At 40.5% G+C, this 16,057-nt stretch overlaps 3 protein-coding genes across 10 annotated transcripts in view; 1 reads left to right on the forward strand and 2 right to left on the reverse strand.

The window, feature by feature from the left end:
* Positions 1-5,751, reverse strand: pdss1 (prenyl (decaprenyl) diphosphate synthase, subunit 1). Its single transcript, XM_085419080.1, has 11 exons — positions 5,544-5,751; positions 4,894-4,943; positions 4,625-4,757; positions 3,899-4,029; positions 3,616-3,757; positions 3,424-3,535; positions 3,234-3,343; positions 3,046-3,126; positions 2,829-2,942; positions 2,635-2,715; positions 1-1,067 (listed from the first exon to the last, which is right to left on the reverse strand). Exons 1-11 carry the CDS (start codon positions 5,697-5,699, stop codon positions 927-929), a joined length of 1,251 nt encoding a protein of 416 aa, XP_085275206.1. The 5' UTR covers positions 5,700-5,751; the 3' UTR covers positions 1-926.
* Positions 5,744-12,592, forward strand: LOC146662445 (uncharacterized). Of its 8 annotated transcripts, XM_085419064.1 has the most exons (20): positions 5,744-5,844; positions 6,425-6,482; positions 6,588-6,881; positions 6,966-7,084; positions 7,163-7,291; positions 7,391-7,455; positions 7,547-7,603; positions 7,909-8,007; positions 8,668-8,735; positions 8,882-8,969; positions 9,080-9,149; positions 9,225-9,453; positions 9,546-9,675; positions 11,360-11,404; positions 11,488-11,569; positions 11,649-11,741; positions 11,914-11,990; positions 12,096-12,151; positions 12,263-12,342; positions 12,448-12,592. In XM_085419064.1, the coding sequence occupies exons 3-20, from the start codon at positions 6,650-6,652 to the stop codon at positions 12,568-12,570; spliced, it is 1,842 nt and encodes a 613-aa protein (XP_085275190.1). In that variant the 5' UTR covers positions 5,744-5,844; positions 6,425-6,482; positions 6,588-6,649; the 3' UTR covers positions 12,571-12,592. The 8 variants fall into 8 exon arrangements, with proteins under 8 accessions (XP_085275190.1, XP_085275197.1, XP_085275193.1 ...); XM_085419069.1 differs by having other exon boundaries at positions 5,784-6,881; positions 9,225-9,297; positions 9,370-9,453; XM_085419070.1 differs by having other exon boundaries at positions 5,785-6,881; positions 9,225-9,297; positions 9,370-9,453; positions 12,096-12,139.
* Positions 12,346-16,057, reverse strand: part of apbb1ip (amyloid beta (A4) precursor protein-binding, family B, member 1 interacting protein) — a 26,497-nt gene continuing 22,785 nt past the window's right edge. Inside the window, exons 11-14 of the mRNA XM_085419063.1 lie at positions 14,440-14,538; positions 14,238-14,358; positions 14,057-14,118; positions 12,346-13,824 (exon numbers count right to left, since the gene is read on the reverse strand). Coding sequence (XP_085275189.1) covers positions 13,234-13,824; positions 14,057-14,118; positions 14,238-14,358; positions 14,440-14,538 — 873 coding nt within the window. The 3' untranslated portion in view covers positions 12,346-13,233. The remainder of the gene's footprint in view (positions 13,825-14,056; positions 14,119-14,237; positions 14,359-14,439; positions 14,539-16,057) is intronic.

Consider the following 16,057-nt stretch of genomic DNA (forward strand, 5'->3'; position numbering starts at 1 on the left):
TGAAGCAGTTGGTTTATTGAGCGCACAGTCATTGCAGATGTTAAGGCCGTGGTCGTTACAGGACACTTTGCATCACAGAAGTAACCATATAACACTTCAGAGTGGAAAAGAAAGACACGTGACTGATTGGCCTTTGAGGTGAGGACGGATCCAAGCGAGTACACAACGATGCACTTCCCTCTCCTTTGGAATTACACAGATGTTGCAACGCCTCGGTCGCAGCTCAGGACCAGCAGGTAACAAACTGTTCACTCACAGTCGGCTAGTCTGAGCCACGGGAGGCTTTTGCAGTTACAGTACTGTAAGCAGTGAAGGGTTCAGCTGCAGTTTTCAGTTGTACTTATTCATTTACATATCATACGTTTCCTGTAAGAAACTCAAACATCACAATTTGCCTAAATACCAAGTTTACTTGCGCTTCGTAAGGATGCACAAATTTAATGGCCTGGTTTGGGGCTTTCAACAAATCTGGTAACATTTGTGTTGCACCAACTTTGGCCTGTTAAATGTTCAAAGACCGTTTGACGAGGAGCTGAAAAACTTTAAAATTCTTCTTTTTATGATGATTCTTGTTATCAACAACAAAATAAATATTGGCATTGGCATCAGGTTTCAGTCAAACTAAAATTTTAAACATCAGAATGAGCCCAAAAAATACAAAAAATAAATCTGTGCATCCTTAATACCAAACCTCAAGTCAAGAGGAAAGCGCCACGATTCAGATCAGAGACCCCTGCTTGCCGTTTTGTTCTGTTAAGCCAGAGTTGGCACTCAGATCAGCACCAGAGGTCCATCCAAACCAAACTCCTGTTGCCTCCCTCGCTATTTTTGCCCAACCCTGCTGGTCTAAGGACCTAAGGGTGGCAGGTAAATTGCTGTCCTCTCCCCTGGAGTAGCTGCCTGAAGAGAAGCCCAGCAGAGGAGGATCATTTGTCTCTGGTTAGCACCATCTCTGTGAGCCTGATGAGGGCGTCTCTCTCTGGGGATGGCCTGAGCCTACTGATCTGCCTGATTGCTTCTTTGCAGTAGTGCTGGGCCAGGTAGTTGGTCTGCTGCACACCATTGCTCTAAAACAGAAGGAGGAGCACTCACATTATTAAAGTTTTTAATCTATTAACCTATATCGGATTTTTAAGACTGACCAATACAGATATGTGGTAATTAAAAAAAATTATTTTTCTAAATATTTTTAGCAGAGTCTCCCTAACATTTATCATTTATTTATCTAAATGTGTCTGCTTGGATCAGCTCGTTCCAAACATGTTGTCAACAGAGAAGCTGCACAGCTCCCTCTGGTGGAGAAACTACATAACTTCAATGCACAGATTTTTTTATTTTTATGTATTTTTTTGCTTTTTAGGCGGGCCTTTTTTCTTTAGTGATCGGTTAGCAGTGAAGAGGGGACACGAAGAAGAAGTCAGGCAGCAAAAGGCTGCAGGTTGGATGTGAACCCGGGCCGCTGCATTTCAGCCAGAGGGCATATGGGCACCTGCTCAACCAGTGAGCTGGCAACCGGCATCTGCCACTCATAACATGGTCGAAGGGCGGTTCTCCTATCCTTTAAAAAAAAAAAAGTCATTTATCAACTGCTATAAATGCTGATACTATCAGCAAGTAGCTAATACTGGACGATAATATCGTCCAGTATTAGCTACTGGACGATAGCTAATACTTATCAGAGCCAGAGCAGATAAGTCTGCTCTGGCTCTGCTATCAACAATAAAACACTAAAATCATTGACAACTGCTTTTTTTGTCACGCAGAGCTCAGCTTCGTTTACTAAACACCTACTTCTGGTTACAGTTTTGCAGCCTTTTGTGAATGATTAAATATTACAGCAGGCACTGCTCATAACCTGGTTATACCAACCCTATGGTTAAATACGGTGTGGCAGCATCATGCAATAAGGGAGAAATTCATAAAAGAATAAAGGAAGCGAGTTCACCTTAAAGCACAAGTAAGACCGGATTAAATTCTTGCTTCAGAAAATGTCCTTGACCAAGGCACTCCACAGCGTTTTTAATAATCAGGACCGATCCCTCTCTAAGGGACGCACTGGGACAAGTCTCTGTCTTTGAGTGATTCGGCCAAATCCCAGATCTAAAGCCCAAAGAACATCTGAGGAGAGACCCTGAAGATGACAGTTTAAGCACTTTCACATCTAATCTGACCAAGCTTTGGAGGATCTGCACAAATCCAGGTGCGATTTGTGCTCGCACAGTTTACACCACAGTGACAGTGCTGCTAAAAGTACCGAGTGAGTTCGACTACTTCTGTAAATGAGACTTAGGATTTTTAAATGCATTTCCAAAAATCTATAAAACCATCCTACCATCGTTAGTTTCAGAGTGCAGATTGTTAGACTTTGACCTACAGCGTCACTTCAGACTAGGTAAAGTTCTTTACATCGCTTTTAGATCTCTCTCTGCTCTTTATTTGTACACAATAAAACGTTTATTGTAAAATTTATGTACAGTGTTTTATTATAAACAAATCTATTTCAACATGCATGTGTCATGACTTTTAAGAAGCTAATTTCACATCATTTTATTTTTTAATATAAATGTTATTAAGAGAGCCCTTCTTTTGGTTGGACCTTTAAGGCTTTCACTTATGGTGTATTACGGCTCATACCTGAAGGACGTACTGCCAGGCTCGATCTACGTCTCCTTTGGAGGCGAAACGTCTCATGATCATTGCATGAAGCTCAGGAAACTGAAATGACAAACAGATAAAAACTAAAGACAGTTTGCAGTCCATCTCATTCACCTAGTGGTGCACAGTTTGTCTGCATGTCCTGAGTAAGAGCGATGGTGGCGGTGTCTCACCTGCTGACAAGCAAACAGGACCGGACCAGTAGCCAAACCCAATTTCAAATCGGCTGCTGTGGGCTTCCCCAGCTGACTGGCTCCAGATGTGAAGTCCAAAACATCATCCACCAGCTACAGGACAAAACAAACCGCCTTATTACATAACTACTGTGCAAAAAATCATTACTGATATTTGCTCATCACTGAGGGCGACACTTTGCTTAACAGCCTGTACCTGAAATGCAATGCCAACATTCTTCCCATACTGGTACGCTATTTCATGCACTTCAGGATCAGAGTTTACCAGAATGGAAACCTTAAATGAAAGAGTGCAGACAGTCAACGAAAAAAACATTAAAAAGTGCAGAAAACGAGGCTTTTCTCCATCTCTCTGCTATTTATGTGAAGACAGAACGTACATACTGCTTTACAACTGTTTGCAATAAGACTTGCTGTCTTCTTGAAGGTCTTCTCGAGGTAGTGTTTGAATCGCTCGTTCTCATTCTCTTTGGAACCCAACTGCATGAATTCACCTGCAATCACAAGGCTATATGTAAATGCATTCTTCCGGCCAGTTCTTCTGCATGCTGGTTCTCGGCTCATCGTGACTTACCTCGCACCAGGTCCTCTATGACCTGAGATAAAACTTTCACCACTGTGATGTTACCGATACGAGCCAAGGCCATTGAGGCAGCCGAGAGGATAAAATCTCCGGCTAAGATAGCCTGGAAGAGAGGAGGCCGAATGATATACGAGCGGGTGGTTCGGAAAAACATATCAGACCAAACGATTTTATCTCCTTTACCTTTTTTTCACCCCACACTTCATTAATTGTTCTCTTCCCTCTTCGCTTATCCGATCCATCTATGACATCATCATGCACCAGGCTGGCAGTGTGAATCATTTCAGAGATCATAGCGATGGCCCTCTGCCCTGGGAGCAAATCTCTAAAATGGACAAACGCAGACAGCAAACAGGAGGAAGTCAAATGCAATTATCTGAAACAAAAGAGTTTGTCATAACGGTGCAATCAGGACTCTGACCCGTGTGTCGCAGAGCAAAATACAACTGAGTTTAGAGTCGTTTACCCGGCTCTGTTGCTGTGGATGTTAAGGGCGCGAGCCATCAGTACCACTATCATTGGTCGGATGGCCTTCCCCTTGCCATCGAAATAGTATTCACACAGAGATTTCAGCTCTACTTTGGACACAAACAGCTCCTGTAAAGGACAGTAAAAAGCAAGCGTTTTATTTCCGCCATAAACAACCGCTGTGCAGAAAGAAATCTGCCAATCACCACAGGGCAGGAAACTGCCCACTCTGACCCAAAAAGCCTTCATTAATTTGTCACAGCTATTGCAAAAATATCTCAGACAGACTTCCTTTTAGTTTTTCTCTACGTTCTTTAGCAGCTTAAAACCCCTATTGTGAAAGAAGGGTGTGGCTTTGCTCTGTTGGCGGGTGAGAGGGGAGGCAGACTGGTTCAAGGAGAAATTCAGAGTACAGTTGAATGGGAAAGCTAACAGGCTTGGTGGTTAATAAGTAGTAAGAAGGTAAAAACCTGCCAGTATTAGTGAATGAATCCTGACTGCATTAAAGATAAAGTGTGTGCTTTGCAAACATCTGGATTTAACTACTGATTTGTTCAACCTTAAAATTGGGTTGAAAAACTAATAAATGTGAGCTGAAGCTGTTACTTTTCGAGAAGTGACCAGAGAAAGGGATGCAACACAAAACAGAATACAGCACAACAATCGCTTCAGCACAACTATTCTATTTGAAAGCTAAATTGGACTGATCTCTTTGAAGACTTACTTTTTTGATGTCGTCATATAAACTCGTCAAGTCTTTCTGGGCTAACGTGAAGGGGTCCTTGGGCTTTGTGTCACTGTGTGTCGCTCTGCAACAGCAAGACTGTAGTGTTGGAAGCAGCAACCGTGACTGGTGTCTGGAAAGAAAGATTTGCAAATATTTATGCTGAAACTGAACGTGTGATTTGAAATGCACAAAAGATATATCTCCTAAAATATATTAATAAATAAAATGTAAAAATCACTACTTAGCTGGACTACCTAACAACTCACCTGATTAGAAAGTTTCCTGCTTTCATGTTTATCTGTGCAGGTGTTGGCGGCTGAAATTGAAAATGAGATCATAACAAAGATGAGCTCGGGCATGTGCAGCACATCAGGTTTGCAGAGGCTCTAGCACCCTGGAGTTATTGTTATTAAACAATTTTAAACCTACACAGGATCAGTTATTTATGGACCCAGATTTTAAGCCCTGGGTGCATTCACTTAACATAGGAACAATAAAATAATACGCTCACACTAACTGGGATTGATACAAGATAGAAACATTGTTTTCTGTTTAAAATGCACGTGTTACATTTCATATAACTGAAGTGTTGCACATGTGGGTCAATGCCGAATGAATGAATCAAATGCAACTGAGGCAGGCAGCTGGCCAAGTCAAAGACAGCTTACGTGCAAGCAGGAAGTCTCAACCTTTATGAGCTCAACAAGTCACCAATCATTTCATTTAAACACACAGATATAAAATTCTCTTTACTGAGGAATGTAAATAAAGTTTCACTGGCATGGGATATGACAGATAGTGGAATAAAGCAGAAGTGGGCATTGCCTCTAAACCACCACTCTGCAGTGTATGACCTTCCTGGTTTTGAAAAGTCCTCCATGCCGGCTCTCCAGCTTTTTATTAACCGCAAACTCACCCTGGTTTCCGGCGTGGGGATGCAGGAAGCCCGGCTCAACAGGGATGCAGAGGAAGACACAGGCCTGCCCTTCAAGTGCCACAAATTTTCTAATATATTCGTGGCCGTGCAGCCCGTGGTCAACCTCGGGCATTTCCTCCACCACGGCCCCGCCATGTTACCTTAGGTTAACAGCATGCATCGGAAGTTACATATCGCAACGTGAACCGGAAAAACAGTAAAGGAATATCCGGTGACGTCTCATAACGAGGAGCAGCAGAAGGCAGGAAATGATGGAGAGAGTAAATGCGCAATAATTTAGGTATACATACCTCAAGCTAGTGCTGGAAAATGTGTTTTCAAGCTCGTCTTCAGATAATATACGGGTGTCTGGGATGAGGCTAGTTGCTGGGTTGCTAACAGCTAAGCTAGCTCTCGCCTTTTCATGACACTTTATTATTATTTGGGGTGTAATATGTAATAATAAACTAACGTAAGAACTAAAATTACCCTATCGTTATTTACAGGTATACGGTAGAGCTGACAGACAAAGTTAAGGTTGTTTAGTTCATGTTTAACTCGTTATTTATGTAAGTTAATAGTTAAAAAAAACCTTAAAAGTTGATTGGAGGAATTGTGTATGAAACGTAACGTGCAACTGATAATTTTTTTACTCTGATTAAGGTTTAAAAGTCCTGAAATACAATTTTAAGATCATTTTACATCACTCTAGTATTTCCATTTAATGCCAAACAAAAATTATATTTTACTTAACACTTTAGTAGCCTATTAATAGTGACTAAGTCTTTTTTTTTTACTATCATAAGTAAAATATCAGCTGTTTGGCTTAGAATAAGCACTAAGGGGAAGTGTGGTTTACCCTTTTTTATTGCTTCCCTCAGATCTGCTATCTTTAATGCAGTACTTCTCAAACCCTGGGCTGTGGATGTGGATAACCAGGTGAAACTATAAAACAAAATTAAGATGAACTAGAATATAATATGATTTTTTTTTAAAGTTAATGATTGATAAAACTGTGGGGCGTTTGGTACGAACCTTCTTAAGGTGGGGCATGCCAGAGAGAAGTTGAAACCTGATTCGATAAGTCAGCTGCTCCATCTGTGAAAATGTGGAGCACCTGTACAGCACTAGTCTTTGCTCTGGTGGCAGCATCGAGCTTCACACCTGCATATGTCCTGGAGTTGTGCCAAAATATAAGTCCTGAGTGTCACAGTGACCACAACACCGCATCAAACAGCCAATCGTCATCGCACACTGTGAAGTCCAAGTGGACCTTGAATGCTTCAAGCCTCATGCACGACCTTAACCAGTTCAGAGTCTCCTGCAAGAAGCTATTGGGTAAAACAGATTCTTGTCCTTACAGGTCAAAATATAGAGGAAGGCGCTAATGTTATCATACAATCCCCTCTGTCCTCTCTGCAGAGGCACTCCCAATCGACAAAGTTGATGGCAACTTTGTTCGCACTGTGAAGAACTGCATATTTTCCAAGTCCATTCCAACTCCACTCAAAGGTCCATTGAGGTTGACAGCAGCGTCTAAGGTGAGGATGCCATGTCACTATCAGCACTGTAATTTCACAATATAGTGAATTCATTTATGTCTAAAATTGTCTTAACAGGATGTCATCGAGGGGATCTTAGATTTAGATGCGTCAGTGACTCGGTCAGGTGATTTTCTGCATTATGCGAGTGGTGGCAGACTACTGCCGGGGTCTGTGCCACTTGCTCACAGATATGGAGGTCATCAGGTATAAATGATTTTTATACCTGATAACTTTTTAAAAGCTATAAAGCTTTTGCTTATTTGCTGAGTTGATCTTTTTGACACGCTTTACTTTCCTCGATAGTTTGGCTACTGGGCAGGCCAGCTGGGGGATGGTCGAGCTCATTTCCTTGGTCAGTATTCAAACAAGTAAGTTAATTTTTTAAAATTATGTTTTTATGTTTTAAGTAATTTTCTGCCACTTCAAGCCTTTACATATTTTCCTTCTCAATTTTCATAGAAAGGGGGAGGTATGGGAACTCCAGCTTAAAGGATCTGGAAAAACACCATATTCAAGGTTTGTATTTATTTGTACATATATTTGTGCAATAGCTATTACATTTATTATTTGTAGTAATATACAGGTGTGTTAGGAGATAGCTAAAGAGAAGGAAAGGGCTTTAATTGTAGGGTCTATGATGTTTTGAAGGACGGCAGAGGAGGATGCTAGGCAGAGGGTGACATGGAGGCAGATGATCTGCTGTAATGACCCCTAAAAATGAATAAGTAGTACGCATGGCTATTAATATTAGTATGCATGGCTGTAGAATTGTGCAGTCATGCAATGCAACCAAAAAAGTATGACTTCACATCGGGCTGCAGGTCAGGAGATGGTCGTGCTGTAATCCGGTCTTCTGTCAGGGAGTTCCTGTGCAGTGAAGCGATGCATTTCCTGGGTGTTCCCACCAGCAGGGCTGCCAGGTGAGAATAAATGATTTTGAGAGCTATAAGTTTGGTATAAGATTACAAACTTAGCACAAAAAGTAAAGAAATGTGTTTGGTTGATGATAATTATTTGTTTTTACCATGATTCTATGTAGTAATAATAATTTGCTTAATCAGACATTTACAAGCAATCAAACATTCTTGGTACCTCTGATTCAGATTCAGTAGCAAAGACAGATGTTTGGCTTCCAAGTGCTTCTTTACCTGATTTGGCACTGTATTATCATTAATTAACTCCCAGCAAGTGATTGATTCGGGCTAAAGGCTGTTGACATCCCTGTTTAGCCGAAACCATAAAACGTGTAGCTTTTGCAGTAATTTTTCTGGCATTGGACTTTGTGTTTTTATCCACACAAGGCAATGATCAGGTTTACCTACTACAAATTTTACCCTAATAACTGTCAATCAGGACTTTTGATGTGCAGAAATGTGTTATCAATTTATATTTCATTCATTCACATAAAATTAGTTCAAGTCATTCGAGCTTGACTCATATGACGAGAACATTTTTTTGGCATTTGCAAAAAAAGAGGCGTTTTTAAAGAAATTATAACCCAGAAATTGTGTGAATCGTGTGATTTTTGTCGCCATTTAATTGTTATGTGTTTTAGATTTATCCGCTAATTCTTTTTTTAGTCTGATTGTCAGTGAGGAGCCAGTTTTGAGGGATCAGTTCTACAATGGAAATGTGAAAGCAGAGAGAGGTACAGGATTTACCCATGACTGGAGCCTTTTATTTCAAACTGCATTACTTTTTAACAATCCAGCATAATTTTTGTTACTGTTATGCAGATGTTTTGTCTGCTGCCTTAATCTTTGTTCTGGTTCAGCTTTTCTTTATTCCCCACAGGAGCTGTTGTTCTGCGATTGGCCAAGTCATGGTTTCGGATTGGATCCTTAGAAATTTTGTCTCAAAGTGGAGAAATAAATCTTCTGAGGTAAGACTGCCTGGTCACATGACAAAGTTTACTTCATAGTTGTTTACATCTGGCTTTGTTCTGTGTCCTGTTGTGTTTGTAATGTTATTTTATCGTTATTTTCGTTTTAGAAAGCTGTTGAACTTTGTGATAGACGAACATTTTCCTTTTATAAATCCAGACAACCCAGAAAAATATTTGGTGAGTAATAAAAAAGCACAGCTGAATGTACCACTTTTGTTTTAAGTAAATAAGCTATTGAGGTTTTCTTTGCAGGTGTTTTTTTCCACAGTTGTAAATGAAACGGCACATCTGATTGCCCAGTGGATGTCAGTCGGTTTTGCACATGGTGAGAAACTGAACATTCGTATCACACAGTTTAAACCAACGCTACTTATAGCTGTCGCTGTTCTCACCACAGGTGTGTGCAACACAGACAACTTCAGTCTTCTTTCTATCACCATCGACTACGGACCCTTTGGCTTTATGGAGTCATATAACCCCAGTGTGTAGACTGTTTCATGTCACTTTTACTCCAAAATAACTGAAATCCTCTTGCTGTCAGTTCTCAGACAAATATTTTTCTTTTTGTTGCAGATTTTATCCCCAACACATCTGATGATGAAGGCAGGTACAGCATTGGAGCTCAGGCAAATGTTGGCCTCTTGAATCTAGAGAAACTCTTGGTGGCTCTGATTCCTGTGCTTACACAGACACAACAGAAACAGTAAGAATACCACAACATCACTTTGTCTCAAGGGGGATTTACTAAATATAGGACTTGAACTCTTTTTGTCATTTCGACAAACTGGAACAGCTTTGCTGTTAGCTCATTCTTACAGAAGCCTGTTTGTTTGTCTGAAAAACAAAAGCACAGAAACATGAGCAAAATAACTTCAGAGTCACACAAAGCGATGTGAAAAGAATAATACATCCCACAATTTATTTTCAGCATATTTTAATTCAAATATATCTTTAAAGATTTTCTTTGAGAAAGTGTGGAAATAAAGTAGTCATACAATGCAACAAAATGAAAGCAGCCACATGGAAAGTAAGTACACCCCTCACTTTAAATCTATCCCTCTTATGAAAACTGATCCCAGCAAAGCAAACAACCATTTAGTGTTTCTTGTCATCATACAAATATCTTCAAATCTTTTTAAGGTGTCAAAAAAAGTTCTGGATTATTCTTGTAAATGTATTTTTCCCTGTGAGACGAATCATCTATAGTTGTTTTTATATCCCTCGAAAATGAACTGGGGATGAAAGCAAAAACAACGGGAAGATCTGTGTGAAAAAGCAAACCATGCAGTTTTTAAAAGAAACTTTATTAAAAGGTTCAACTTAAAGAGACAGTTCAATCAAACAACAGAAATGAAGGTGTCAGCAAAACAGAGGTGCTGCAAAAAAAAGGGAATTTAACAAACAGACCAAAGAAAATTCTGCTCAAAGAAGGCAACAACTATGCATTCATAGCCCCTAAAAGAAAACACACCACAGAACAATCCTCTGCAGGATGGAGAACACAACCACTTACTGCTAGTGCAGAAACACACATCACAAAACTACTGGAGCTGACCCACACTCTGAGGCTCAGGGGCTTCTCTCAAGCTTTTATACTGCAGTTGGAAACAGGACACATCCACCAACACACACACACACACACAGACACACACACACACACACACACACACACACACACACACACACACACACACACACACACACACACACTAGGCCTGCTAGGGCTGTAACAGTCATGAAGAGATTGCACAAATTCCATGGATAATAAGTCACGAGATGTATCAATTGCTGAACTACATACAAGAACTTTTGGAATGATGTTCTCTGGACGGACAATTCAAATGTTTTTAGGAGCTGTTCAGGAGTATAACTTAACTTGTGTTGACTGGAAATGTTCCAAAGAGTGGAGGAAGACAAAGTGATCTGAAAGTTTAAGCTGCAGTGGATTGTGAAAACCGTAAAAAACTAACACAAATGTGGTTCAAAAAGTATAAATAATGAGCTGCGTAATCAAAGACTGGATTTAAATCTTATTAAAATATTGCAGGTGAATTCAAACTAGGCAGTAGAGACAGTCAAGAGATGTTTAGAGGAGTGGTCAAGAATAGAGCCTGAGTGAAGCTATTCAATGATGCAACCTAAAACGCTAAAATTCTTATGCTAAAAAATTCTTATGCTAAAATTCTTATGCTAATGTTTACTTACTTTTTTGCATAAATATTGTAATCTATTGAAAAAGCAAATAGGTAAAAAAAAAAAGAGGTAAAAGTTCAGTGGGATATACGTAGCTGCTTATTACACCTTCAAGTTTATTAATGTGACTTCTTTTCTAATTTGAAGAAATTCATGAAGTCAAATTGTAAACTTGTCATCTTAACTTTTTGCAGGGCGAAAATTATTCTTAAAGGATATGCCAACATTTACCAAATGAGGTGAGCTTCATGTGAAATGTTATCTTACTTGTGTTCATGCTGCAGCAAAGCCAAGACTGCATTTATTCATGTCTCCACTTCAGGGTTCACCAGATATTTAAGGCAAAACTGGGACTTCTTGGTGAAGATGAGGACGATAACGACCTCATTGCTTTCCTGCTTAAGGTGATTATACAGTTTGTTTCAGTCTTCTAAATCAGTTTAGTCTCACTCTCTGCACTGTAATTTCACTTTCCCTTTACAGGTGATGGAGGACACAGAGTCTGACTTCACCATGACCTTCAGGGAGCTCAGCGAAGTTTCAGCCAAGCAGCTTCTTAACAAGAACTTCACGCAGGTGGAGCTAAAAGTGACAAAATGTTGTTGTTCCTTTCAATCTCTAGATTTTGTTGTGAAGCTGGCCGATCTGTTGAATCAGTTGTACCAATACTGAGCTTTCCTTGCACAGCATGCATTTCTTATAATTAGGCATGCAGGAAATGTAAAGGATTGTATTATTTCTAAATCAGATGTGGGCTCTTGATGACCTATCACACCACAAGCACTTTTCTGATTGGCTTAACAAGTACCTGTTCCGGCTCAGTAGGTAAGGAAGGTCACGAGAGGTCATTTTGAATTTACTTATTTACATTTGTGTGACATCAGGATGTTTGTTGCTGTGAATTAATCTCTTTCCTCTGTTTCTGTTCAGACAGCAGGATGATAGCGATTTGGATCGTCAACACAGGATGAAAAGTAAATCAAACTGTAACTAAATCTTAATGTTGATTAAACGATGAGGGATATAAATATTTATATTCTTAGATGTTTGTTATGCAGTGGTGACAGAAACATCTGATTGGATTAAATGTTTTACAGATGTAAATCCGAGATATGTGCTGAGGAACTGGATGGCAGAGTCTGCAATAAGGAAAGCTGAGAGGAATGACTTTTCCGAGGTATGTGTCTGATAAAAGGACCTGTCACACAAAACAAATAAAACGACACCCAAAGTTGTTTATGATTTGTTTCTACTACAGTTTACTTTACCACTTTACCACTAGGTGGAGCTGCTGCACCACATCCTGTCCTCACCCTTTGTTACACAAGAGACTGCAGAGGAGGCGGGCTATGCAGCAAGACCTCCACAGTGGGCTAGCAGGTTAAAGGTCAGCTGTTCGTCATGAGTTACCTCCTAATAAAAAACTTGTAGCATATTTTGGTGTGATGTGTCATTTGTTGGGCAATATATTTGCTCCAAAAGGCAAAGAGATCCACAAACAAGCACCGACTGCAGGTGGTTACTGTAAAAGCCTGTCTGAGGGGAGGAAGCACAGCATTTAGCCATGTCCATGAGGTCTAGACTGTGCTGGCCCTGCGGCAGACTGACGACTTGTCCAGCAAAGCAACAACATATTTTAATAATACAGATCTTGATGGTGCAGCACAGCCAGGAGATTCAAGGGTTTATTTAGGTGGGTTGAAGAGTCAAATGAAAACAAACTATCTAACTTGTATATTTACTGGTAACACAATGACTGTGTTTTTACAGTATTTACAGCTATGTATGCAAATATATATACAATATGGAAGTATGATAACAGCATGACAAAGCAAACTGTAATAGTCTTTTTGAGCCCAACGTTTTCAAATGCTTTTCAAAACTGAACTTTTTTTCAAAGGTTAACTCGTTTTTGTCTTGGAAGCTGTTCAGAAAAAGGATGAATGACTAAAAGGGGAAATCTACAGAGAACTCCACTAGCTTCATCTTTGAGAAAAGGCTGATTAAGTTGTTGGCTGTGCAGGCATAGTTCATTCTGTATTTATAGTCCACAAGTTCTCTGTTCAGGCTACTGGTCTGCATGCTTCTTCCTCATGGCTAGCATCAGTTCTGACATGAAGTCTCCACCTCCTCCGCCTCCTTGCGTTGGTGCAGTCCTCTTTGGTGGAGCCGGAGGAACCTTCTTCAATGACCCAGAGGTCCTCACAGCTGGTCTTAGGGTGGCGACAGGAGCAGCAGGTGGTGGTGGAGGAGGTGGTGGTGGTGGTGGTGGAGCCCCAGAAGCTACAAACACTGGGTCAGGTGGAGGTGGTGGCAAAGACACTGGATCTGGTGGTGGCGGGGGCAGAGAGTGGTCCACGCCACCAAAACTAGGAGGTGGTGGTGGCAGTGAATTAAAGCCAGTAGCTGGAGGAGGTGGTGGAAGAAAGTCTGGCGGAGCCTCTAAGTGGTCGTCAGTGGGTGGAGGTGGTGGTGGAGGAGGGAGATTGTCCATATCAAGTGGAGGTGGAGGGAAGTTGTTTGGTTGATTCCGCTTTGGGGGGGTGGGTTTTGAGGCAGTCTTGGCAGCCATGGGAGGAGGAGGAGGAGGGAGCACTGGGTCTGGGGGTGGTGGGGGGAGGACCTCGGCTAATGGTGGTGGTGGTGGTGGAGCTGGATTCTGATAAGTTAGAATAAAATTGAATGATATAAGATTGACAGGAAGGGAAAAGATTCTTAAACAAAAGAAGAGGAGAGGGCTTGTACTGGATAAATGGTGTTGATGGCATTATGGGAAATGTAGGAGCTAGCTTCAGTTTGTCCTATGCATGGTTTGTTTTTATAGACTAAACTATAAAAACAGTCACAATAACGGCTAACCAATGCTTCCCTTCTGATGAAGTGCTGTTTACCTGAGAAATAGGTCCTGGCTGCGGCTTGGTAGCATGACCGTTGGCCTGGTTTGGTGATTTAGCTGGAAGAGGAAGAGAAACACTCAAGTGAACTTTCAGTACAAGTGAAAAAGTGTGTGCTAATATCACTGCATCAGATCAATGAAACAATCAGTGAAGGAGAAATTGCATGTCATGCTACCTTTGACTGTGGGTGAGGGCGTTGATTGATTGGAGCTCGATGGAGTGCTGCGGTTCGTCCACACAGAGTTAGAAGCCTTTATCTCTGCTGTTTTAAAGTTTTCATACAGCGATGCCCCGTACTTGAAGAAAAAGAAAAAGACAACCTGATTTTGTATCTTTGCTTAAGGAAAAACTGTATTTTGTACAGTTTTCATATTTACCTTTGCAATCCGTATTCCAGTCACCCAAAGGTTCATGGTCCAAATATCATCACAGCAGAGGTACTTTATGTACTGAGACTCTTTCTGGATCTGAGGATGCTGCAGAGGCAAAGCCACATACGTTTATACGTTTTTGATCAGCCAATCAAAAACACCACATGGAAAAAACATTGGGCCACACCTTTTAATCTTTGATTCCTTGTGTTTTCAGTCCCATCACCACAGGTGTATAAAATCAAGCACCTAACTGTGCAATCTGCTTTACAAACATTTGTGAAGGATGTTTTTTCTCTACTAAAGAGCTCACTGAATTTGAATGATGAATTTGGATGTTCCAACAGGATGCCACCATTGCAACAAATTCGTTTCTGAAATATCTTCCATTGTCAATATTACACGATCAGCTGTAAGTTATGTTATTACAAACTGTAGTGTTTAGAAACTGTAGCAAGACCACATAATATTACAGAGCTCCTTTAGCATTAGCACAAAAACTGTGGACCAGAGGCTTTCATGGCTCCTGTAGATGTTATGTATATGTGGCAAGTGATCAGCCGGATTGCATCAATCCCACCTTCTAAATTAAACTCGCGATGTCCAAAGAAATGTTTTTTAACAACTTTAACAACTGAAAATAACAACCCATAGCCAATTAGGACTTATTTTACCATTAAATATAAGGTCTTTCATGTCATTCATTAAATTTCTTCTCTCCTGTATAATCCACCATTGGCTGTAAATGGGATTATTGCAAACTGCAAACAAGGAATATCAGCAGTTCAGCCACAAAGTGTCAAACCACATAAAGTTCACTGATTGCTGAGGCACATAGTTTGTACAAGTGGCCAAGGCTCTGGTGACTCAGAAAGTGCAGAGCTCCAGATCTCCTCTGACATTAACATCAGCACAAAAACTGCGCACCAGGAGCTTAACGGTATGGATTTCCATGGCTGAACAGCTGGTGTAACTCAGTAAGTGGTCCAGTTCCTTCGTGTCCATTCTGGCAGATTGATCAGGATTTAAAATGATTGTAAGTTGAAACCCTGAACAGTTTTATGCACATGCAGGGTCTCATCTTCTCATAAAAGCATTAATAATTTATGAGTCTTCATGACTGTTTTCATGCTCAGATGTACAGATTTTAAAGAGTTCAAGAAATTAGCTTGAAGTTTCCATGATAATTTATGTCCTAAAAACCCAACTGCACAAATCTGCTTCATTACAGGAACCCTATCTTAATTAAATATATTGACAGTCACTTATATTAAATGCACACTAAGCTAGTTTTGAGGCAACGACAGGCTAAACCTGCTACACTGTGACCTACTTGTTGCTATTGTTTACTTTCTCCTCGATATTACAGAGAGCCATAAGGGGGCAGCGTGGGTCTAGAAGCAGATCGTTTGGTGCAAGTCAAATAAATAATAAATATATATATTCACTTCCTGTTTTGTGGGATATTTCTGTTTGCAGGTGTGAACAGAAACCAGTCCTCCGATGGATCATGTAATTCAATATTATTGCGACTAGTGAGAAGGCTGATGTTCGTTTTGCTTTTGTTGTTGCTTCCATGCAAGAAGATATCCACATATGCCAACTTTATGACCATAAACACTTA

Source organism: Rhamphochromis longiceps, linkage group LG9, assembly GCF_057381845.1.
Source record: "Rhamphochromis longiceps isolate RC_006_pf linkage group LG9, R_longiceps_female_GT1.1, whole genome shotgun sequence".
NCBI lineage: Eukaryota > Metazoa > Chordata > Actinopteri > Cichliformes > Cichlidae > Rhamphochromis > Rhamphochromis longiceps.